At 39.9% G+C, this 26,063-nt stretch overlaps 2 protein-coding genes across 4 annotated transcripts in view; one reads left to right on the forward strand and one right to left on the reverse strand.

Moving 5' to 3' along the window:
* Positions 1-7,168, forward strand: part of TRMT2A (tRNA methyltransferase 2 homolog A) — a 12,543-nt gene extending 5,375 nt beyond the window's left edge. Inside the window, exons 7-11 of one of the 2 annotated variants that reach the window (XM_030500602.1) lie at positions 949-1,071; positions 1,683-1,758; positions 2,271-2,387; positions 2,616-2,712; positions 3,041-3,862. In XM_030500602.1, the coding sequence (XP_030356462.1) occupies positions 949-1,071; positions 1,683-1,758; positions 2,271-2,387; positions 2,616-2,712; positions 3,041-3,329 (702 nt within the window). In that variant the 3' untranslated portion in view covers positions 3,330-3,862. Of the gene's footprint in view, positions 1-948; positions 1,072-1,682; positions 1,759-2,270; positions 2,388-2,615; positions 2,713-3,040; positions 3,863-6,636 lie in introns of those variants that run through there. The other variant, XM_030500603.1, reaches the window with a different exon arrangement.
* Positions 4,352-25,605, reverse strand: DGCR8 (DGCR8 microprocessor complex subunit). 2 transcript variants are annotated; one of them, XM_030500600.2, is made up of 14 exons: positions 25,461-25,589; positions 18,947-19,948; positions 18,336-18,498; positions 17,313-17,455; positions 16,313-16,595; positions 14,503-14,700; positions 13,819-13,920; positions 11,937-12,035; positions 10,693-10,775; positions 9,920-10,020; positions 9,376-9,482; positions 9,034-9,161; positions 8,508-8,621; positions 4,352-8,146 (listed from the first exon to the last, which is right to left on the reverse strand). In XM_030500600.2, the coding sequence occupies exons 2-14, from the start codon at positions 19,667-19,669 to the stop codon at positions 8,063-8,065; spliced, it is 2,328 nt and encodes a 775-aa protein (XP_030356460.1). In that variant the 5' UTR covers positions 19,670-19,948; positions 25,461-25,589; the 3' UTR covers positions 4,352-8,062. The 2 variants fall into 2 exon arrangements, with proteins under 2 accessions (XP_030356460.1, XP_030356461.1); XM_030500601.1 differs by lacking the exons at positions 16,313-16,595; positions 17,313-17,455 and having other exon boundaries at positions 7,116-8,146; positions 25,461-25,605.
* Positions 25,606-26,063: the final 458 nt, after the last annotated feature.

A 26,063-nucleotide genomic window follows, 5' to 3' on the forward strand; every position in this document is an offset into this window, starting at 1 on the left:
TTACATACCTAGAGATTTAATCTTTTAGATACTTGGTGTGATTAAATACCTCCGAGTATTATGTTTGGCTGTGAAAACAGTGAATGAGTGTAAACAGGATGGGGGCATGTTGAATACAACTTTTGTTTTCTTTTTACTAGTTCAGTACCATTCGCCTCCTGCTGAATGGCAGCCTCTATGCACACAGGACATGCAATAGGAGTTCAGGAGTCTTTGTAGTACTAATTTTTGTTTGGTTTTCCAAAACTTATCTCTACCCTTCCAACACTTCAAAGCTGCAGCAGTTGGCCTGCGTGACTGAAATGGAAAGTATTGAAATAGGAAGGAAGCATATAAATACATTGAAGCTAAACTCTTTTCTATTATCTGCCATAGATTACAGATTATTACACACACAGTGTGCTTTGCTTGCTTTTCAAGACAAAGAATACACTTGCTCTAGAGGCACTGGTTTAGAAAGCTTATTATACACTACTTCCTTAACCATGATGTGTAACTACAGAATTTACTTCAGAGCAGTATTACAGCAAGGTTAGAATTGAGCTTGTTGAGTTTATTGTCATAATTATGTTCTCCTGGGTTTCAATCTTTCCTAGTTCCTGTTCAAGGAGAGGAAGTACTTTTGAAGTCCAGACTTCATGCTATTGCTTAGCATTTTGCTTTATTATTTTGTTTGTGGCCTCCTCTAGTTTCCAAACTTGCTTTTTAGGTACTACAGGACAAGTCATGATTTTACGAGAACAGGAATAACAAAACATTACTTCTCAGAGAGAATTGAGCGAGACTATAACAATGGAATGGTGATGTCTTAGCATATGCTAGTCTAGATCAGTTACATGGGATTGCAATTTACGTGTCAAGTTGACTTGTTTCTTAGGAACAAGAAAAAGATATGTGTGCATTTGCTCTTTATGAAGAAGTAGATCTATTTGAAGCGTAATTTCACAGGTAAACACACAAGCTGCAGAAGTGTTGTACACTGCCATCAGAGAGTGGGCACAACTGAGCCAGGAGAGCACCGTGCTTGACATTTGCTGTGGTACAGGAACCATTGGGATTTCTTTGGCAAAGGTTAGTGAGTAATTTCTCTTCCTGGCTATAAGCTGCTTCTGAAGATCTACATCTGTCAGTCATGCTTAACTTGACGTACTTGAAATGCAACACATTGTATCTTTATCTTTTTCAACTAGTTTCTAGTTCAACTGCCTGCAGCTGTTTTACCAAATCATGATGAAAGCTCACCCTTGTGTTGAGCAGCCTAAATGATTTTGAAACCAGTAGAGTCAAAAGAGGGAATAATTCTGTAGGATAGCAGAAGTTTACTAGAATCTATCTACTTAACTGGCTTGGACTATCTCAGAAGCTTTGGATATGAATAACCAATATTTCTTACATCATTTTTAGAGTGCAGCTTGCTAGACCATATAATGGACTCTGCCCCAAAAAAGCCAGCATAACTGGAGTCTTAGCTGCAGGTTGGGATGACACAATTTCAGTTTTAAAAGTCCCCATTTATTTGCACAGGTCTTTCTCAGCTGTTTTTCTGGCTGCAAGGCAGTAATTCTCTGGCCAGGTACTAGTCACTGTTTATGTACAGTAGTTAATTAACTGCTGATGCTCTGAATAATGATTCAGTTTACATTTACATACCACAGACAGATCTTTTTCCCTTGACTCTATAGCAAGTAAAGAAAGTGATTGGAATTGAACTCTGCCAAGAAGCTGTACAGGACGCCAAAGTGAACGCCCAGATCAATGGTTAGTTAAGCTAAACCACTTAAGATCTTTGTTTGTTAAGAAGTATAGTAGTTGTATTGCTACCTTCTCTTCACCTTATCTAAGCAGCTTGGAATTACATGTTGTTGATAGTGATCTTGTCCATTTTAAACATTTACTCTCTCTTGAAAACAAATACTGTGTTAGTCTGCGAGATCAATTTTCCTGTTAGACTAACAGCTAGCTCTTCTTTTTTGCCAGAAAGAAAACAAAGATTTTTGGTGCAGAAGTGAGCTGAAGCCACAGTTGCCTTCATAAATAAAACATTAACAGTAGCTATTTTTTGTGGGGTTTTGCTTTAGTCCAGATAATAGAGGATACTCAAATTACTGTTGTTTAAATGATCTGAAGTACCAGCGATTGTTTAAATTACACTGATGACAGGGTTGACTAAACACATTGTAGCTTGTAAAGCATCCCAACTTCATATCCAGTTTGAGGGTACTGAAGATGCTTTCACAAGTGCTCTGATAACATCTTTTCATTTTTTATAGAACTGAATAATATTGAATTTCATTGTGGGAAGGCTGAAGATATTGTTCCTTCCCTAGTTAACATATTAGCTCCTCAGAATCCCATTACCATTGTGGATCCGCCACGAGCAGGGCTGCGTAAGTTTATTTTCTCTTACGTTTTTAAGTGTGTTCTCAATGGTGGTCGGTGGTGAACTTCAGAAACCACCAGAGGAATAAAGCAAGCAGGAGGCTTCAGGGGTAGCTTGAAGGATCTGGGTATTACAGCAGTTTTGTTCAGGCTGGAGTCTCACCTGGAATTTTTGTACGGCTGGTGCACACGGTACTGTTTGTAAGTAAACTGGTCTCTTGGTTTTGATCATCTAGATTCCAAAGTAATTCTTGCCATTCGAAGAGCTGAACACCTGAAGAAGCTTATCTACGTATCCTGCAATCCCAGAGCCGCAATGAATAACTTTGTGGAGTAAGTATTTCTTGCCTTAAGTTGACCAAGTAAATGTGGTAAGAAAAATACATGCTTCCTGGGGAGGGGGACAGTGCTGGATTTTTATTTTGAAGCCACATTCACTGAAGCTTTCTACCTTTAACAAGAAACAGTTACAGCTGCCACACAGCAACCTGGGACCGGCACTGCCCAGTCAGCAAGTAATAATGGAGATATGAGGGGTGGTGAATAACCCCATCATGGAATTGCAGCCTGGGGAAGAAAAACTTTTCTTGGAGGAGTAGCAGTTACAAACAGTATATGAAATGTTAATACAGTTCTTCCTCCCCTTTGTTCCCCCATCAAGCCTTTGCCGGGCCCCTTCCAACAGGGTGCGAGGAGCCTCCTTCCGCCCCATTAAAGCGCTGGCTGTGGATCTCTTCCCTCAGACCAAGCACTGCGAGCTACTGATACTCTTCGAAAGGGCTGACTATGCAAATGGGAGCTCTGCTGAAGCAGCACCTGCTGCTGCTCAGGCCACATTGTCAGGACACAACTCTGAGCGCTCGGATGGCACCAACCCATCGAACACTGATGCAAGCCAGGCAACTTCTGTATGTTTCGATCCTGCACTTGAGGAGAGGGAATCAGCTTAACTCCTGAGAGAGACTTGCCAGAAACTACTTTTGCTTGTTAACAGCTTCAGTACCGTTGTTTCTGTAACATCCAGGTAATAAATCTGCACAACAGAGTAACTGCAAGGCTTCAGAGTTATTTCATCATACCAGTCTCAATTAAATTTCATCATGTACTGTTAGGCCAAATCCTGCTTTCCTCCTCCTGCCCTCAGGGAGAAAGCCAAGTGAGTGAAGTAACATCTGGTGGTCTTGCTCTTGAACCACTTGAAACAGCTTCAAATTGAGTATGCCATGACTATATTCAGATACTGTTTGAAACCTGGGCTGATTGTTAATGCACCACCCCTTCCAGTGCAAGTATAATACATCACAGTGTGTTAGTGAATAGCAGCTGTATATCAACAACTAAAGGACTAAAGAAGCAAGGAGGACCTGCCAACCAAGGGAACACAGTACTGAATTCCCACAGCAAGTGATCTAGTCACAGGGACGTGTAACTGCCAGTACTAACTCCTTTCAGCTCTCAGTCTGTCCAACAGCACCAGGCCTGTTGAGCAAGCCAATAAAGATGGAGCAATCTGAGATTTCCATAAGTGATGCATTTGCTGAATCATCATGAGGAAGCAACAAACTCATATTCTAGTAAAAATGCTGCGATTTCCACAGTTGAAATCGGTTTTATTCCAAGACTGTCATGTCACTGACACTACAATAAAGGCTTCCCTAGATCATTTCCTAAGACATAAAAGTGAAGCTGAGATGGCCTCACTCCAGGGGTATGCCCTCACCAGTGACAACTTACAGCCAGATACCATTTAAGTAAAAATACAAATTCCAATTAAGTTTTAATTTCATTTCAAGTGATGTCTGACCATGTAAACATTAAATTCCTTACTGAAAAAGTGAGCATATCAGTACTTCCAGAACCAATGAGCCTGTAACTGATCTAATTTCCATTTAAAAATACCTACAGGAATCAAGGAATAAAAGTTCATTTTTCTAAATATGCTTAAGCTATCGTAATACTGATCACACTGGAGCATTTTATAATATCAAACTTTATTGCTCAAAACTAATTGTCTGAAAAATACACATGTAGTACTCAAAGACCAAACACAGAGGATTATATGATTGTGCAGAAAAAAAAGCAAGCAGAGGCTCAGTGACAGTGAGGCTTTATAGTTGTACCAATTCAGCACGGGCATCAAGCAGCTGCACGCAGCGCGACTCAGACCGCAACCATCGTCACCTACTTGGGCAATAGGAATGAATTCCAGGTTGGTGGTGGTTTCATTTTCTCCGATATGCATCAGAATACTGTAACTGATGATTTTATTTGGTTAACAACAGAATGGCTTCTTGCACTTCACGTTTCGTTCCAGGCAAAGCAAGGAGGCTGTCGCTCCCTGAATTTTACTCCCGAACCAAAGTACAGTCTAGAGAGTTAGTAAGATGTTCATGATGCTTTTTAAATACTTGGATGTTACATGTAAGTTTTGTATAAAGCCTAACAGCATCACAGGAAAGTGGAAGTTTACATACAACAGTTAAGTTTATGCATAATAGTCTTTCCAAACTTCTGAGTACCCAACTACTTCATCAGTTTAGTTTAATAAATATGGAAGAAAGAGCTGGATGCCTGGTGTTTAAATAGGTAGCATCTGACTATTAATTGGAAGTCACAGTAAGTTTTCCATCAGTACCATAAAGATTTGAATGCACACTAATCCTTAAGTCAACATACCACACTTTTGTCAAGAAGCACATAATATGCAAAGCACAAACTGTCCAAGTCCCAAAGGACGGAACAGTTCTTAAAAATACACTCCATCCCTATAAAAATACCCATCCTCCTCTGGCTATAGAAGGGATAAATAACAAAGATCAGTGACAAAAGCAGCAGTTGTTTTATGCATTCGTACAGTCAAGATCTAAACCTTTACAGCCGATTACCTAGAAAACACACAAGAGTTACACGACAAGTTCAGGATACATCTTGAATCACACTGTAAGTGTTCATGCAGAAGCTGAAGTTAATGCAATGATCTATCCTCTATCACAGCAGCTCGTGCTTATGTGCAAATGCAAGACTGTTACACTCCAAACAATAGTAAACATTAAAACACAAGAATACTTCACAATGACATAAACAGCAGTTAAGTTGTTTGTTCCAGCAGTTATTGCGCTATTTTCTGGACATCTCTCCAGTTAAAGGCTGCAGCAAGGTCTAATACCATCTTTTTTTGTTTGTTTTTGTTTAGAATGCATAATATACGTTCTAGGCTTTGGTTCACAATGAAATCTCTGGATGTTTTAGTTAAGGGCAATGGTCACCTTGTGATTCTGATAGTGGCAGACTGAGGTAATACAGCAATCCTCTTAAAAATAATGAAAAGAAATTTGTGAGGCATCTGTGGATATTCTGCAGGTGACCTGCAAATGTATTGACATTCTGGTACCAGAAAAATAAAGAGATCTACAAGGGTGATTTGTCTTTTACAGTGCCATCCAAGTACAGATTTTTCTGCTGAAAACACATAAGCTGAAGTAAAACCTACCTAAAAGAGTACTACAGTTAGGCATAGGAGATAGAAGCCCTGTCTTTATGAAAAGAAAACAAAAAACCAAACTAAAACCAGACAAACAGTAATCACTGCTTGTCACTACTGCACCAATATTATATACCCTTCAGAAGATGGAGATTTATTAAAGCTATACAAAAAAAAGCAGAGGCAGTGGTTTTTTGCTTTTGTCTTTTTAGATAGGCCACTTCTTTAAATAATAGTTTATGTATAGTCTTCCAACTACCCGTATCCTGTCACAGCAGGATTACAACTTGTGAAACTGAAAAGCTAAATATAGTAATATAAAATGGGTGAATTGCTATTTGCAGAGACCTCCAAGCACATCACTCAAACACAAAAATGGGTAAGACTCCAAGATTCCTCCTGTTTAGCTTCAAACATTCTATGCGACATATTATCTAATATTAGAGCTATAAATTAAAATCTATGTATTTCCAAAATAACAGGTGATATTAAAAGGAGTTCTTACAATACTGATGCCAATATTGTTAAAATCCAGTAGGCACTAAGTTCATACTGCAGCACTCTATGTAACATGGTAAAAACACAAAAACAACCAAAACCCCAAACAACCCCCTCCCCTCCAGCCCCCAGATCACTGTCCAGGTACGTACCAGGAGCTACAGCAACTGTACCCAACTGAGCTCTCCCTCTCCTAAGAAGAGGATGAAATGCAGCAGTACAACCCTCGGCCACCCCCGAAGCCCTACCACCACCTTGGTTTTCACTCTCTTCTTTAGGAACGAAGCAAAGAACCCACAGAAATGGTTCCAAGACAAGATTACTGCAACCACCCAGTAAAGATCCTCATAGGAAGAACGAAACCCACAGCCCAGTGCTTTCACTACAGCCTCAACAGTTTCTGTGCTTCACTTAAAGCCTCAGATGACATCGTGAGTACTGCCTGGTTTCCAAGATTGTGTTTTAAAATAGTTGCATATTTGTGATTTTCTTACTTATCAGTATAACTTGTCATGGTCTCATTCTACTCATTATTCTATGTCATATGCCAAATCTACATTCTAATTTTCATTGCTGAAGTTACACTTTTTCTTTAAAAACTAAAAGTGTCATTAAAAAAGTAAAACCAAACATTCTTAAAACCCCCTAAATTGCTGCAGTTACTTCAGGTTTCTTAGGGTTGTGGTTTTTTAATGCTTTGCTTTTATGGTGCAAATTAAGACTTAGTTGATCAAGTCAGATGGATTCTGACACCAAACAAATGAGAAGTTATTTTATTGCTGGGAGAAGGAAGCGGAAGGTCTTTAAACACACCATTGGCAAAATATTTCAGACTGTCAACCACCATCAGCTGCGTTTTGGCTCCAAGCTTTGAAAACAGCCTTTCAAATTACAGTTCTTTTCATCAAATAAATAGGGCCATATTTTCCCCCCTTTCAACTGATCTGTAAACTAACACAGCTAAACCCCAGTAATTTTGGATATCCAGCCTGTTGCTTTTAACACTACCAGGTATACTTGTTCTGTTCAAGTAATCAAAAGTCTGCATACTGTGATCTCAAATAACTAAGCCTGGCAGGAGACAAAAAACAAACCAGAAAGAAACAGCGTTACTGGCCTAATCCTATGGCATTAGGAACATTGCTCATCACTTTCATGTATTTGTCACCAAAGTGTCTTATCAGTGCATATTATTATGTGCTGAAATGCAACAAAACTTTTCACAAAAATACTTTTAGGCATGTTCATACAAGAAGGTGTACATATATTTCTTTTATATATACATATATATGAATGTGTGTATATATATAATATCAGCTTCAACCTGTACATAGATATTCTGAATTTCATCCTTAAAAACACATCCACTTCAAACAACATGGATGGCTTTGCAGGAAAAAGTGCTTGATTGATTTCATCCTGTGTGAACATGCCTGTCCTCTGTGCATTTGCCCAAGTAGAGATCTTTATGATCAATCCTTTAAACGTACGTGTATAAGAGGTATTAAAACAAGGAAAAAAAAAAAAAGAGAAAAGAAAATAGGAAAAAGTAATATTGCCCTGATGATGCAAAAAGAACAATGCATAACTGAAGCAGCTTGGATTTTAAAAGTTATCTTGCATTCTGCAGCAAACAATTTTTAAATAATTGTTGAAAATCTAGTTCCTCCATTTGTTATTGCTCCCCACTTGTAAGTTTTCTCATTAGACATCAACAGTACAGAGAGGTTCACTAGCAGGCTGAGCCGACTCCACTATTGTCATCTTGGGTTTCTTTCGGGTTTCCTCCTAAAAGAATGTGAAACAAACCCCACCACAGTCATAAAGAGAATATAGTCATGAAAAACTGGTATAAAAGTTTGAACAATTTTAGCCAAACTTGTCTCAATGGTTGTGTATAATGTTAAATATAAATTTACTGAAGTAGGTAAAATGAACTTTTAAGACAGTTTAAAAGACAGGATGAAAATACCTCTAAAAGTAGCCCTCTTGCCCTCCCCCCTGAAGTTCTGAACAGCTCTATGTGACATACTGTCTAAACCAAGCAGAAATTCTGGTCATTGCCAAGTCTGACCCATGGCATTCTTCAATAAATACAAAATTAAATGTAAGTATTTCCTCAAGTACACACGAAAGAGCAAATACTCACTCTTTCTTGTGCCAGTTTTTTCATTTCTTCCTGCAACTTGTTCAGGATGTGCAGATTTGGCTTGTTCTTTTTGGCATACTGCTGAAGCTCTATCACACTTTTATCAGAGGTTTCCTATTCAACAGAACCAAAAGCAACAACAGGTGAGCTTTTCTGACAAAAAAAATAATGTGGAGCATAGGTTTAATCTGTGATAGTTGTACTTCCTTAAGTAATAACAGGTATTTCCATGAGTTAGTTAAATATTAAATAAGTTCTATAATTCTGACATGGAAGATGCAAGATTAACACAATTACTATTGTCGATGAAAGCACTTATGTTCTGGCAGCAGCAAGGCACGAGAATCATTTCAGAAGAACTGACACCTGCTCAGATGCATACACTGCCTTTACCTTGATAGGGAGCAACACTATTAAGCCAGAACAGGTACCATGTAAGCTTTATGGTAACTAAATTTAAAGACTCTGAAAAGTCCAAAAGCAAACCCACAAACTCAAGGTAGGTTACAACCAAAGTCATGTTCACCTGTTTAACCATCTTGCTGTTCTCTCTCCCATACATACGCAGGAGAGAGCCCCAATTCTTCACATGTGGATGCAGTAGCTGTAGGATTTTCTGAGAAGCTAGTTGTTTCCCCACTCTCTTGTTTTTGCCTGGAAAAATAATCATGAAAATGTGTCAGTAACAGCACATCATCAGGTGAACACCAGTATTTACTTGTGTTACTGCAAACTGAGATACCAGAGAAGAGTAGAATAAGCATGTAACAAGCCAGATGGCTGAAAAAGCACCTATGAAATACACAACAGATGAGAGCAGGAAACAAAGGAAGATATTATCAGAGGTCACATTAAGTACTGTACTTACACCAGCCTCGCACCGTGTGCTTGCCACAAGTCATGACATATTCACTCTTCTGATTTTTACCAGGAATCACTTCAAACTTTATGGTTGTGTCACCCATTCCGTGGTTTCTTAAGTACAAACAAAATCAGTATCATATACTAAGTAAAACTAAAACCAGCTGAAGTGGTTGCGGTTATCTTTGACAGTCATTGCAACAGAATTAAGTACACTAATAATAAATGTTTAGATGTTAATTAATAGAGAGTTTGGGTTTAGATCAATAACTTGAATGGTCTGTATAAACAAAGTCTGTATAAACAAAACCCAAATATACTCCTCTGCCCCACAACTGACTTCTGATCTCAGAAGACAAGAGGCATAAACAGCAAATACAAATTAAAGGAAGATACAGCATTAACAAGCTCTGCCCACGCCATACCCCTTACAGCCACAGTAGGGGCAGAAAGCTTGGCCAGCCCACAGACATCCCACCCGCAACCAAGCAACGTGCCCCAACCCAAACACCTGCACACAGCAGCATGTGCCCCTCACTCTGCAGCCTTACCTTTTAAGGCACTCATGGAGAATCTGATATGGAGACAACAGTCCAGCTTTACTGGTGAGTTCATATACCCGTGAGTCCTCAATACTGATATGGTTAAAATACTACGAAGGAATTGAAAAGGGTTATTCCTCTTTTGCATAAATGACCTTAGTACTGTTCTTCAACATCATTTCTCCTTTGCAACATGGAACAAATCCTGTTACTCTCTGCTTAATACTTGAAAAAGTATTTCTAAATCCATAATGAAGCTATTTACCAACAACATTAAACCTGACACATTTAAAATATATTTGCAGGCAGAAATCTAAATAATTCCAATTTTACATTCTACAACATGGTCATAAAAATGACAATCTCAGAAATCCTTTATCATCTGTTCTTCCTGCCTTGGTTAAAACAAGGACATGCCCTCAGGACATTTTATTTGTTTTAGTGAATTATGAAATTCTACTTACCAAAATGCTGGGGTTTATTATAAAAGAAAACATAAAATACAAAATGTTCCAATGGGTGTTCTTTTAAAACCAGGGGAAAAATTGTCTGTGTTTTCTTAATGACCATTTCAGTAGTCCCGGGCATACAATACAGTTAAAAAAAAAAAAAAAAAAAAAAGCATTGTCACTGCCATAGACTTTGCTAGAAATGAAGCATTTCACATTTCCATCTGACTGAGAAAACAACGTTATCAGTTGTCATTAATATTTCTAACACTGAAGGGGTCATGATTTAAAAGCCAACTCCAGCAATGACAGCCGGCTGCCGGAGTTCAGTACCTCAAGTTCTTCACTGTCTTTGGGCTTCTCCTCAGAGGTCTGTTTAACAAAGTCAGGAATAAGGATTTCCAGTGTAGCTCGAGCTGCAGAAAATGATTGAACATCTTGATTACACTTATTTTAAACCATGATGGTAAAGAGCAACAGCAGAACGCAGCACTCTTGAAGCAATCCTCACATCTCTCCTAGAAATATCCACTCGTGTTAGAAAACAACTTTACAGGTAAGACTGGCATCTTTTTGTAAGGAGTACATTCACCTGCACTTTATGGGGGGGGGGGAATCTACTATTTCAAGTTGATAATAAAAAGTCCTACAATTAATTAAACTAAGAAACTTCTTTTTGCAAATGCCTATGAAAGGAAAAAGATTACAATCAAATCCCATTTTAAAAGTGATATAGAACCCTAGGACCTAAAATTAGAGAGGTGCTATCATCCCTTAGTTGTTACAGCCAAATCCTAGCCCTGTATCACCAGGGCTCTCAGAACCCTGGTATTCTACAAAAACCACACCCAGAATTAGCCTAAATTTTCACAGCTAAATACCTTTTTCTCATGCACAAACAATTCTGGCCTGGCTTTTTGTCACTCAGCTACACTGACATATTTCACAAGTGCAGAAAGTACCACAGGTATATTACACATCTTTACATTTTGAGAAGTTGGTTTTAATTGATCCTAAAAAAGACATTTAAATCTGGAGATCAGTAAGAAGAAGTGTCAAGACACATTCTCACCTTTATTACAGACTTACACAATTAGAACTAATTAATGAAGTACTTGGAATTCAATAATCACATAGTTCAGTGCAGTTGGTTTATTACCAGAAAGAGAACCACAACATCCAAAAGCTTGATGGATTTTCTGGTTTGTTTTTAAAGGAGGACAAAGATTTACATTTTGCTGAAATCCATACACTGGGTGTTTGTATCACAGGTGACAGTATAAATATAAAAGTCCCAACATGTTCTTACTGGTTTGATCATTAGAGACAGATGCTCTTACAGCCACTCAGCACACATCAGCAGTTAACATCTCAAGTTTCTTCATTGTTTTCTATCCTAGTACACTGCTGAACCCAGGGTTGTCAGAAAAGTTTCTGCTACAGTACTCATCTCTTTTACCAAGAGACCTTCTCTGCCTATGACTCCTACTCACTATTGCAAATGTGTCATCTGCAAAGCAGAAATGAAAACACATAAATAATTCAGCAGCTGGTATTAAAAAAGAAAAAAAACTAACCAGCTTTATTCTTGGCAAGTTTTTTGCTGCTGGCAGTTCCTGCCCCGTAAGTAACTCCATCAATAATCACTGAGGCTCCAAAAGGTTCACTTGGGTTCTCTGGAAATGGAGGAGGAAAGAAAAAGAAAGCTTTTCAGAACTCCCAATGTAAAACACTCATCATGAACATGAAATATCATCACTATCAGGATTAGTTTTCCTTCTTCATTTCAGCTTCAAGAGGGATGGAAATTGTTTACTCTTCAGAAAGACAGAAGAATTGCTTACTCCAGTATATGAAAAACTAACAGGGTTTTCCATTAACAGAGACTTGCTACCATGTATTCATTCTTCCAAGTGAAGAACTTTTAAATTTTAAGAGATCATTTGTAATCTGCCAGAATTCAAATGTTAATTCCAAAGTGTTCTGCATCAGTGTAAATAAAACTGCTACATATTCTGATATTGAAAATTCAGTTACAGCAATAGGAATAACATAATTCTGGATAATTACTGAGTAATACGAATAATAATCTGGAATAGATTCCACACTGAACTAAGATGACTTGTAATTCCTTGGATCATCACTGCAGGACTTAATCCTTTCAAGCTGAAAAAGGTAGGATTTTTAGCTTTGTTGTACGGTATCCCTTCAAAAACCCATCAAAAGACAAAGTGCAAGGAACATTTGCTATACCACTTTGTAAAGCAATCTCAGATGCAGCTAGATAAGGCAATCTGGCTGGAATTTACAGGAAAAAAACCCAACATTCATTTCACTCCAGTTATATATACCACATACATTTAGATTCTTTATTAAGCATCAAGTGCATTCCCCCACAGTACTGATCTAGAATAAAATTCTCCCTCAGTTTTTGTTTTTCTGAGCACTGGCATCACTTACATGCTCTTGGCAGAGCCTAAGTCACGAACTACCAAACCTCTCACACCACTGGCACAGGGTAAAATTAAAGCTGTTTAAAATGCACAAACATATATCCCCCCAGCATTGCACATAAATTCCACTCTTATCATGGAACAACATAGCCTCTTTAAGTTATTTTTACTTTACTAATATTAATGATAACTTATCAGTGACCTTAGAGAGCAGTCACACGACAAGATAGTCTACACAGCTACTTCTGGTTCCCTTTCAAATATTTAACATCAATTTATACTACATAATTCTCTTAGGATGATGGGGTTTAAATACAAACCTCCATGACACAACCACCATAATAGTCAATAACTTGAACAGATAAAGGATTTTAAAACTCTCCATAATATACAGTAGATTTTTTAGATAATTAGAAGAAAATCAGAACAGAAAAAAAACCCCACAAATATATCTCAAATTCCTGCAGCTTTAGAGAGGGGATGTATCTGCAGAAATCTTAGAAATTCCTAACAGCTTCACAATTGCAGACCTACACATTTCTCTCCAGAAACTATCTGGGTTTAGTATTTAACTTGTTGCATTTTTTTCCTCAGGACTCTGGTGATTCACTAAAACACCACATGCCACAATCGGATTTTCTGGACATCAATGACAAGAAAATTAAGCAAATATTGTGCACAGTCAGAGCTGTAATTGCACGTGTTGTATTGATGGTCCTTTTATATGCTAGTAAGCTACACAAATCCATTTTCACTAAGGCATAAGTTTTCCAATCAAAACCCCATATTGTTATTTTAAATGCAAGATCACTCTTATCCTTAAAATCCATACAGAAGATGTTTCCTAGCTAGAGTCAGACTCACGACAGACTTTCAAGACATTCCTTAGGAAAAACGTCCATTCTTTGATCGTTGGGTTTGCTTGCTTGGTGGTTTAAGATACCCAAGCATGAGTTAATGGACCACAAGTTGTTTTGAAGGGCTTAAAAAAACGTAATAGACTTACCACATTCGAAGAAATTGTAAACAGGGCGAACCTTTAGGACTCGTTGCATATATTCGTGCAGTATGCAAACTTCAGACTTCCCATTGGGATTAATGACAAATTCTACAAAAGAAAAAAAAAATACAGGGAGAGAAGAGAGCTGAGTAGTTCCAGTCTTTAAAAGACAATTTCTACTACAAGTAAATAAATAAGAGCTCCAAGGGGTAAAGTGCTACTCCTCACACCGCAGGAAGCAACTGCACACACAGTTCTTTAACTGTATCCATCAGATTGCTTTAAATTACTATTTTTAATTGTAAGGTTTAATCTGGATCAATCTGGCATTTATATCCAGTCTGTAACGCGGGACCAGTTAAAACTGGTACAGAACTGAGAAGGCAGTAGGATTGAGTGACTAGACAGAAGGATTTTCAGTAGCAACCAACAGTAACAAGTAGCTGAAGGTTAGCCACCAGTTACCAGGACTGCAACCTTAAATACAAATCCTTTCATTTAGGAATTATTCTTTTTAATAGTAAGTATGTTTTGACAGTATTCTTCCTTTACTATGCAGTGTGATTTAAGCACACAGAATTCTAGAACAAGAAAGTGGACTAATTACAGGATTTTTTTCTTCTCAGTCAAGCTTAGAACAGCAATTAGTCTTTGATATAGACTATTTGAAGTACAGGTAGACAAACTAACCTTTCTTTGTAGGTGCATCTTGCACAGACAAGGTAATGAGTTTCTGGTTGGCAGGCAGAATGGGCCGCTCGGATTCTGCCTGTTTGCGCTTCATCTCGCGGTTGAATTGCCGTCTCTCAGCCCAGGTTCTGAACTTTTTTACAGTAACTTGTTCAAAGTCAAAACGCTTTTCAAGATAGCGTCTAAAATCTTCCAGATCTGAGAGATACAAAAAGTTACTCTCTCTACTTTACCACTTAGCAAGCATTAAGTTCGCTACTTCCACTGTTTTAAACATAATTACTTCTTTAGACTAGGAGCAAAAGTAACATACTCAAGGTTAAGATACTATCTTATACTAACAGAACTAATTACAAGTTCTCCTGTTACTGGGTCGAGTGCAAAATATTTGTGCAAACTAGAAAATGGGGAGAGGGAGCATTTTATTCTGTCACTTGAAAATTTTACTAAGCCAGAACTAGTGTAATACCCAACAATCTGTAACGAAACACTAGTCATTGCTCCATTTCATCACCTATTCACCTCAGTACCTGAAGCAAAGTGTACAGCGAGCAACAGCAGTTACGCTATTAGACTCAGTTTCCTGAAGCCTAAACTGACTACAGCTGCCACGAAACGCTACATAATGATACTCCGTGTGTAACCTCTGGCCTCTAAACAGGATTTAACATATTCATCTTCACATACAGAGTACTAAAACACTGTCGTCGTCCCCCCCGAAGTACAGCTGCTTCTCCTTTATAGGATATCTTTGCAGATGTAATCAGCAAAAGTAAAGAGCAGCATCCCAAGATGTAAGCAAACAAAAGCAAGCTGCTGGTATTGTTTCCTTCCACAAGGCACTCCACATGCAAGTCACACTTATACTTGAGCACTCAGTATTTTGTTTTCAGTAACACAGAACTGATCCTATTTAGAGAGAGAGACAGACAGATGAACTTCATGTAGAAAATAACTGAGTTTTGCTGCTAAACACTGATTTATTTTTTTTTTTTAATCTTTTGTCATGTTCTAGACTGAGCAAGGACAGACATAACAAGTGTTACGTCTGAACACTACAAAGATAAGTGGCAGACTACAGTCATATCAATACTCTGAGCAGCAGTACGTTACTTGGATGGCACTCTCAGGTATGTAGTAGTTTGTGGTAAGTGGCACATGAGCTTTCTCTCCAGGTTCCTCTATAAGTTTGGCTGTGATTTCAGCATGACTTCTTTAGGCAGCTTTGTGTGTAAATGCTATCAGACTTGCATAAATACAATAATGAAGCATCACACCCCTCTGCGTCAGTGCAATTATATTTACATGACTTATTCTGCTAGACTTAAATTTATTTGCACAACTGCATCATTTACCTTAAGAGATCATACTGAAAATAGATGTAATTCAGTAATGTAATGCAGTATAGAGACTGCATAGAACAGCCTACTTAAAGAAGTCAGACAAACACACTTGACAACACCAATTCATATGTACCTATTGATTTAACTGATTCTTAAACTAAGATAAAATCTACAGGACTAAACTTCCTAATTTTCACATTTTTGTGTGTAAACCCTTTGCACATGGACTCTCAAGCCTTCAGCAAAAGCCTCCACTGTTTCTCCTGCTGTTAAAAATCAAACTTTATTTCTAATACTGGACCTATTTTTCCAGATCTCTGCATACAAAAAAACTATGCAGAAAGACAACTGACCACTCGATCTCGGGCAAGGTATCATTCAGTTACCAAATCTGGAATAAAGCATATGCATCCTAAATGCCATTACCCCAGCTCCAGCCTAGAAAAGACTCCACTTTCCATACATACCTACAGATTCATCTTTACATACTTCAACTTTGGCCTTAACTTGTCCTAAGGCTCCTTGTGCTGCATCTCCCCCTGTGGGGTCTTTCTCATCTAAAGGCCCAGAGTCAGCAGCAGTGGAATCCGGTTCTTCTGTTTGGCAGTCCAGTTCTGAAGATTTATCTAGATGCTTTACAGGTGATACTTCCCCATTTGGGGTTATGTCATTGTTTTGTTCCCTTTCCTCATTTTCCTTCATTTTTTTGTAATGAAAGCAGGGAATGCTAGTAAGGGGAGGATCATGTTTCTGCAAATAGAAAATACAGGGGGTTTCAGTACCTCAAGGTCACCAACAGCAAAAATCAAAACCAAAATATATTATCAAGATGGAAGTTACTTTTATTTATTCTATGCTCAAGCTTCTCTTTGGTCAGCTATCTTATTCTACTCAAGGTCCGAGTACATCCACTCCTACGGTATCTTGGCACTGTGTAACACTGATACTAACCGTCAAAGCATGTTTGTTGTTTCAGATCCAAGCTATATTCTGTTCAATCACTTGGAAATACTACATGCTTTCACAAAACCCATTGAGCTCTCTTGGGGTATAAGCCTATGGTATTAAATCCAATTTGTGCAAATTCCTTGGGTGCAGTGTCACATGCTTACTTCTGGAATGTGGACCATAAGCCACAGCTCAGGCTGGTTTATAGCTTCAAATAAATGATCTAAATATATTTCTTGGTGGAATAAACCCCACATTTTGCAGCCATACATTAGAACGAAGGCATCAAACAAGACTATTTAATTCATTTTAACTGCCCAAACTCATTGCAAAAACTGAAAAACAAAACACTAAGAAAAATCATACTATATTTTCAGAAAACAGAGGAGTTCATTTTTCAAATACCTTAATTCTAACACTGGAAAGAAATCTGCTAAAGTAGGAAAACAGTCATCTGTTTGCAGGAACATACCTCATCTTTAAATCTCGGTAAGTATTTAAGTAATTGACAGCTCTCACCCTTATGCTTCCTGTTCCCAAGAAATAAGGTCTAGACCAGGTAACAACTCTAGATTCCCTGTGCAGATATACAGGAATGCCCGAGTTATGGAATGTCATGATCCATCCATCTGGCAAAGGTTCTGTAGGAGGGCGGCCACGACCTTTAAAGCAAAGAATGGCTTTAAACTGGGACAGACTGCTTAGACAAACAGAAAAAGAAACAGTTCTTATTTTTATTGCTTTTTCTGTCTCAAAGGATAAAATGACACTGAAACAAGACGAAAACAGATTTTGTTTTGCTTTAATAAAAAGGCATACGCTTCTAAGCCACATTAAATCCTGTGAAATTACAGCTTCCATTATGTTTACAACTGAAAAGCAATTGTAGCACTAATTTCTATACAGACTGATTTGTTCATTTCACCAGTGAATTTTCTCTTCTCTTTAATCTTCTTTATGTATTTATATCATCACAAGCATCACTATTTAAAAGTCATACTTGCTTTTGAAACAACTGAGTTTTCCATTAAAATTTTCTGTACTTGACACTCAAGGATAAATTTGCATTGGGACACCACCAGACCCCCAGACCCAAACAGCCAGCAATGAGCTAGGCTGTAAGCTTGAGCTTTCCTGTGATGTTTTTCAGCTTAAGCACAATACAAGCAAGGATCAAGTTCACAAGTACCATGAATAGTCTTCAACTATTTTCACAGTATTGAAGTGAAAACCCCCAGATCATCCTTGTTCACCTCCCCACCAGAGGTAACATTCTTCATAGTTTCTCACAAATCCAGACACTACAATACATTCTCATTATATACAGCACATGGAGATCAAAAGCACTCCCCAGAATCAACTTTGCTGTTCAGGAACGTGAAAAATCATATCCTATAGTAAGAAGCCTTCAAACGATGAAGTTCTGTAACATATTAACCATTTCACAAGAACTGCTATCCTACACTTTGCTTGCTGATATACTTTTGTTCTATAGATAAGCCACACAAGAAATGAATATATATTTAATGAACATTAACTTACTTTTAAGTACAGTTTTAATTTTGGTCATCATTGGCTGCACACTTGTTTCTCCATCAGACTGGTGATCACTTTCACCAGCATATTTCTCATTTTCTAGTCTCCTTGTTTTGGGTGCTCGAAGACCCTCTTCCAGCAGAGCATCCACATCATTATCAAAGTCATCCTGAAAGAGACTTCATCAGACACTATCCTTATGGGTCTATAGCCTCCCTTTCCCCTTGCAAAGAGAGAGAATATATTTTCACTATGTACTTCCATACAGAGAGAAACTAGAATTTTCCAATGATTCCAGTAAAAAAGACTGAAAAATAAGAAAATAAGATTTTGTAAGTGAGAACTGGTATTTTTCATGACATAAAGAGCTGCAATTGTCTAAGAAGCGTTTTAAATGTTATTTTTTAAATAAGACTATAGAAGCTGCCACACAACTCAGAAGTTGATCAAGACAATTTACAAAGGTTTTCAGCCAAAGTTCTGTCCCTGAAAATTCCACATTTTTGACTCAAGCACTGCACATTTCCAGAAGAGACTGTTTAAGTGGACATCTTTGCATATTTTTCCCTAGCCACTTAGAAGCCTCTCACCCACCAAAAACCTTTGGCTTTACTTACCTCGTACGAGTAATTCAAGGTTTCTTCATCCACTTTATCTCTTTGAACGATTGCTTTAGATGTGAACCCTCCTCCTTCTTCATCTATTTCCATCAAATTGTCGGTAAAATCTTCTAGCTCATCCAGAACTGCATATTCTACTCTCTTTTCCTGATCAATATCATTTTCATCATCCTTCTTGTCATCATTTTCACCCCCTGTTCCTACAGCTTTACCATTACTACCACCGAAAGGACACACATGCAAATCCCCGTTGACATTATTAATACCAAAATCTGTATCTGCCTTATAATCCTGCTCAACTCCAGTGTACAGAACTTTCCTATCTTTGCTTTTGCAGCTTTCTGTAAAGCTAACGCTAATTTTTACATCTTTAAGTAACTTAAGATCTGGGGTGAACTTTCGAACTGACGGTGCATGACGAGCAGTTCTTGGGCTTTGGTCACTATTGTTAGGGTCTACTATAAGACGACTTTTGTAGCAGGCAGATCCCTTTGTGAGAAGCTGTGTTCTGCAGATACTGTGCGTGTCCCCAGCAGGGGTATCTGACTGTCCATCACCACCAGAGCCAACGTCCATTACCTCTGCGTCACTGGACGTTTGCAGGGGAGGTGGTGGAGGCTGTTCGTTAGGCGGCAGAGGTGGGGGACAAGTGTGATTCTCCACATTCATTTCTCTTGCAGGTTCTTTAGGGAGGGGTGGTACATTTTCATATTTCTCCATTTTTTAAAACTACTGTTTTTAAAAAACACAATGCTTTAATAAATGTTTGTATCTATATTCCTAACATGCATAAGTCCATCAAGATTGGTTTATCATGTTCTAGTCAATATGCAACACTGATGATTCAGTTAAGCTGACTACATTGTTCTTTTCATTAATGTAGACAGCTTTCAGAATCACTGTCTCAATTATTGGAAATCACAATGCATTCAGCTTAAATAGCTGAAGACTAAGACTGCATCTTCATTGGACAAGCAGCTCTCCCTTTCCTCTTTCAACCTATAAGAAGAAAAAAAAAAAGAAAGTCTTTGTCACAGAAAAAGATACTAAAAAAATGGAAATAGTGTCCCGCCAAAAAGCAAAAACATCACTCCTTCAGGCAGAAATTTCAAGTAGAACTAAGAGTGACTTTTTTTTACAGTGACAAAAGCGGGGCATGTGCTTTCTGAATGAGGCTGAAATGAGATTGGTTTTACTGTTTGATCTATGCACCTCCACAAGAATTCGCCAACATGTAGTTGCCTGTACAATCTGTTGACTATCTCTGCTGGGTTACAGGCAGGGCATTAACCATGGCTTTTGTAGAGAGCGGACTAAAACCTGTGTGTTTTGGGGGGATTCTCCCCCTATTTGAAATAACCTGGTATGGAGCCATACTTACCCATGCAGCAGAAAGAGTAATTTACAGTTTAAGACAATCTGCAAAACCAACAGGACTGTAACAAGTAGGGGCTCATAAGACGTGGCTTTTTGAAAGTTTAAGTTATTTGATATTTTTGAAATCTCACTGGAAGTTTTAACAGGAAATCTCATAATTTACTAAAAACTCACAGAAATTACTGTCTAGATAACCAGATACTAGAGATTTGAACTTCATTCCATGCTATTGTGGGACTACATAATTCTCAGGCCCAGACACACAGCATTAAAGCTCAGTTAATTCTGGAAGGCACTTAGAAGCCAGTGGTTTAGGTAACTTAACCTCACAAAAACATTCGATTGCTCTAAGAAATTTTACAGGGGGTGGCGGTGTGTATTTTGGGTTTGTCTGGGGTTTTTCACATTAAATGGGTTCTTCCTACCACTTCTATAATGGCTTCTTCAATTATACTTTTGTCACCTGAGCAGCACTACAAACACCTGGGGAAAGGAAGCATAATTTCTTACCTGCTATTTTGGTTTCTCCAAGTCCCTCCATGCCACCCCAAACTGGGCTTAAATATGCCTACCATCTACAAATAAAGCAGTGTTACTTTGCTCAAGACAGCCAGCGGCTGAATCTGCTCTGTTCAAAGGATTTCCAGGTAGTAGAGAAAGTCTACCCAAGGCTTCCAGTAAGACAAGCTGCAAGCCCTTAGTGTTGCTGCGTGACATTTGACGGCAACAGGACTGAACGCCTGGGTTGTCATGAGGGACTTACAGAAGCCAAATATAATTCTCTAATGGATCTCTATGCCAGCCCAGACAGAACAAACCGACAGCAATAACCAAACACCAACGGGGGCAAGGCAGGAAGCTGGGAACCGAGAGTTATAACGGGAGTAAAAACCATACATAGCAACATACAGAAGCTACCTACCTGGAAGCTGGAGGGAAGCAAAATATACAACAAAGCAAACTCTTATTTTAGTGATTTGGAAATAAAGAAAGTTTTGTTGGGGCAGCAGCAAAGTTCATATTTTGTAGGAGGCTTGTTTTTAAATAAATTCAAGACTGTAACACATGCAATACACGAGTTTGACATGCACTATGGAATAACTAAGGAAAAAGCCTCCATTTTGATAAAAGCGCTAAAATAATCCCATCTTCTTTGCTACAAACATATTACTTTGCTGAATGAAAAACAGCTCATTCACCAGTAAAACAAGCAGTTCTATACATATAAATCCATTCCATCCTACAAGATGTTCATACAATCACCCAAGCAGTGATCAATTCCTTCTTCTTTCAACAGGTTCTGAGACACCTTATGTTACACAGAACACCTCTAGAAATACATTTGGGTAATAACCTTCCCCCTTCCTCATCTTCAGATTAAAAAGAAAGACAAATTATTAAGTTCTTCACAATAAATCATTTGTGTATTCCTTGTTAATTCTGAACAAAAGAATCAAAAGTCACAGTACAAGTTCAGTAACTCCTGGAAACTGAAATGCTTAAGTAATCTAATTTTCCAACCTCAGAGTCTTTAGAAGACTCCTGAAAAGAGCAAACACAAGTAACTTACACAGAAATTACATACTGACATTGGTATTCTCGAATTTGAAAGGGCCCATCTTCCCATATGACCAAGGGGCTGCCTGGCCCAAATAGAAAACCTGTTTTTGACAAGTCTTAAGACATGACTGTGAAGGCAGTTTCCACAACCCTGATATACATCCTGCTCCTACGCTAAAGAGTGTTTTAATACCACCCATGTCAAAACACAAGAAATTAATCTTTACCTGCCTAGCTCTGGTAGTTCGCTGATACGACACCTCCGCTCTTTGTGGAAGAGACATCTCATTATTCTATTCAAGCACTATTAACAATTAAATTCTTGTTGTCTTCCCTTGCTTGTTGGCCTTGAAAATAATGAAGAGCATTCCAAATCACTGCCAGGGATTATCTACTTCTCAGTACACATACTGTGGCCAGAAAAAGTACCAGACCGAGATGAGTTCAAGCTAGCTTTTGCACTTCTAGCCACAAACGTGCCACATCCCTAGGGTAAGATAACAGAGGCTGGCAGCTCTACAGTTACAGTGGGCTACAATACCTCCCTATGAACTACAAAAAGCCAGGGAGAAGCAGAGTAACACAGGTCCAATTCCCATGTACTTTTTTGCCAACTGATGTTACAATACGCCTTTTACATCAGGGCTGGAAAAAAACACATGACGAAACCAACAAAACCAATAAGGATTTTCCCTTAGATATCAAATATTTTAAAAAGACAAAAGGGATAAATCCTAAAAGGATGAGTTAGATGAGCCAAACAAACAGCCAAAATGGAATTACATCAAGGGAACACAATCACCACATGTAAAACCAGACTTTCCATACTCTAGGTCATGTCATATTAGCATACAGTATAAGTTGGTCTGCCTATTCTCAGCCTCAATTAGCTTGCCCTGAAAGAACAGATTTTATTCTCCAAGGCTCCACCAAGTTCCATTGAGAGTTTCCATAAGGACTCCTTAAAGACATATGGAACACCACTGACAGCTGCAAAAGCCAGTACAAGACACTGACAACATGAATGCACAGCTCATGCTCTGCTGATCACCAGGACATGGAAATTTCACATTTTTAGGTGCTTGCTCTTATTTTAGCAGATCATTTGAAGAAGTTTCACATCACGAAGTAAACTCAGAGAAGCACATACATGGCAGACATTTAGATGTAATGTAGCAAACTACACAGGTCAAACTACACAAAAGCAATGGCTTGGCTTGGTTATCTTATAGATTTTTAGGGCAGAAAGAAAAACTCTTTGTTAATAAGTACCACTGCCTATGCCCACAACCAGAACATGGAGGGGGGAAGTAGAGAGAAAAGGGTACCTCCTTCCAAGACAGGAAAAGACCACAATCTTAGAACTTGTAACCAGCACTGGCCCAACTCAAAGAGGAATCCCCTTCACTGCACAGCGTATTGGCAGTCTCACAAGTGAGTTCAAGAAAGAACATATTTTCTTCATGAATACCTGCAGCTGCAATCAGGAACATGGAACAGCATACCAGAGATTCTCTCTCCAAAAATCACTTTTATAAAGAAACTGGGTTCCTTGTCAGAAACTGCTTACTTCACATTCACTGGATCCCCAAAAGAACAGTGGCTCAGAGCAAACTCTCCTTATTTGCTACCCAAATACAACGGCCTCCTCCTCATCCTCTGCCTCCAAATAGCACTTCTGCAGAGCAGGATTCATGAGGCAACATGCGTGAAGATCCACTCCACAATTATCCACCTTCTTCTTATTATACCTATACCTAGTTTATCTTTTTGATACATGGTCCTAAACCCAAATTAATCCTATTTATTATCAACTGCTAAAAAAAGTGGGACTGAATTTATTTTCTTTAAATCAGAACAAGAAGCTTCAGATAAAAAATGTTCTCCAAGTTAGCTACTACATACCAGAACTCCTTTCTCTCCCCATTATAAGCTTCAAAATAGAAAGATTCTGAAGGAAAAACACTGTGTAAGTCATCAAGGCGGTTTAAGAAAATGCAGTTTGGGCCCAACCATAAGATTATCAGTGGCAAATACAGACAAGACTGAAAACATGCCTAGTGCCTAAGACTTCATCCCATTTCAGAATGAACAGAGTACGTCATTTTGGAAAGGCACCCTCAGAAACGGCAAAGCAGTTGCTGCTTTTATAGCTTGACCAGTTTTCTGGCAGGGTTTAGGGGGTTTCAATTAGTTGTGTAAAACAAGAAACTTTTTAAAGAAGTCCGCAAATCAGAGCCTAGGCAGGAGAAAAACCACATTCTTCTTTTCACATGACAAATAGCTTCTTACTTGTGAAAAGAAACAACAGACACAATGAGCCAAATTCCCCTCTCATCCTGTAAAAAGGCAAAATAATCCTGACAGTCAAAAGGAGCTGCCCAAAAGAACTAGTGACCTAACTCCTTATCCAGAATGCAAAATCGGAACCCTTAAGTTTAGTTCCCTAATGAGAAGGGCGAAGAGGTTCACTCGCAAGAGAAAAACTAAAGATTTAACTCCAACATCTCTAACGCACATCCTGAAGAAGAAAATACATTGAATGGGTTCACACAGCAAGCCCTCCATCCCAGTTTATGAGAGAGTGATGCCTGGATGTTACAGGGCCCACCTAAGCGAGAAAACAGACTTTACAAGTAACCTCTCTGTAGCCTAAGGAAAAGGGGTGCAGAAGAGAACACTCTATTTTTCCAGCCCCAAAAAGATACAGAAAATAGATACTAACCTTTTAGAGACTGAACAAGATAATTTAGACAAAAATGTAACTGTTTCACTATTAACTGAAAGAACACATAAAGAAGAATCCTGAAGGTTACAGACGTACCACGTTATCTTCACTGTCCCAATGCACCAGACCTAACAGCAGTGAACGGGCATGCACGCACACGCTGGTGAAGGGCTGCCTTTTCTTCCTAACTTCACACAGGAGGCAAGACACGCTCTGCTCCCCCGTATCAACGCATGTGCTCAGCGGAAATCCTCCCTCTCGCCCTCCCTTCACCCCGAGGCACACACACACGTACCGCCAGGCACTCCGCGCTGCAGAAACTCCCCAGAGTTGGTACCCCCCATCACCCCGACAAGGTGTGCGGAACAGAGAACGACATGGCGTTCCCTTCCCTTCTGCTACCCCGAATACAACTCTACGGCGAGAGCGAGTAGGGAGGTGGCTGGAGACGGGATAACTCCCCCCCCCACCCCCCCCAACCAACCTCTCCCCTCAAAAACCTAAACCAAAACCAAACACCAACAAAAACCCGCCCTGGACAAAACAGAACAGCAGCTCTGAGGGAAGGACGCTCCGGCCGCGGGCGGGGGGAAGCACCGCACGGCAGCGCCCGCCGGGTAGGGCAGCACCTCCTCGCCCGCCCGAGCGGCACGGTGTCGGTGCGTTCGCTCCGGCTGCTCACGGAAGGCTCCTCACGGTCCCCCCCACCCGCGGCGCGGGCGGTGAGGAGCGCGGCGGGCCCGGCGGCCCCCGCAGGCACCGCGGCCTGTGGGGACGGAGGGGCTCCTGCCCGCACAGGCCCATTCGTGCCCGCGCCCCGCGCCGCCCCGCGGGGCCAGCACCCACCTGAGCCATCCCCGTGTCCCTGCCGCTGCTCCGCGAGTCCGGGGTGGCGGGGGGCGAGCTCGGCCGCCTCAGGAAAACCATCCCCCGCCCCGCGCCGCGGCCGCCATCTTTAAACGCCTGCTCGAAGCCGTGCAGTCCCCGCGGGCAGGGCTCCGCGCTCGCCAAGCCAATTGCGTTCCCAGACTCTGCCGTCACGAATTTAAAATCTCGGCAGCCATTGGTGAATTCCCTGTCATGTTAATCCGCTCTGCCAATAGAGATGCGGAAAGCATACGCCCTCACGGCAGCGGACCAATGAGAGAGGGCGGGGCGGGATTAAGCGGCGGGAGGGCGCGGCCGGCCGTGAGCGGGGAAGCCGCGCCGGGCGCAGGGCGGGCTCCTTTGTCTGGTGCCCGCGGAAGTCGCGGGCTGGTCACGGCGCCGCCGCCATGAGCCTGTCCCCGGGGCAGCCCAGCCGAGGGAAGGAATCCCCGGCAGCGAGGAGCGGTGCCGAGGGAGGTCCTTAAACCCGGCTGCTGAGGGGGCCGGGCGGGCAGAGGCGAAGGGATGGGGCAGCCCCGGTGTCGCTGAGCGAGCGGCCCGTGCCCCGGCGGGCCTGCGCGG

The sequence above is a fragment of the Strigops habroptila genome, chromosome 11, assembly GCF_004027225.2.
Source record: "Strigops habroptila isolate Jane chromosome 11, bStrHab1.2.pri, whole genome shotgun sequence".
NCBI classification, from domain to species: Eukaryota; Metazoa; Chordata; class Aves; order Psittaciformes; family Psittacidae; genus Strigops; species Strigops habroptila.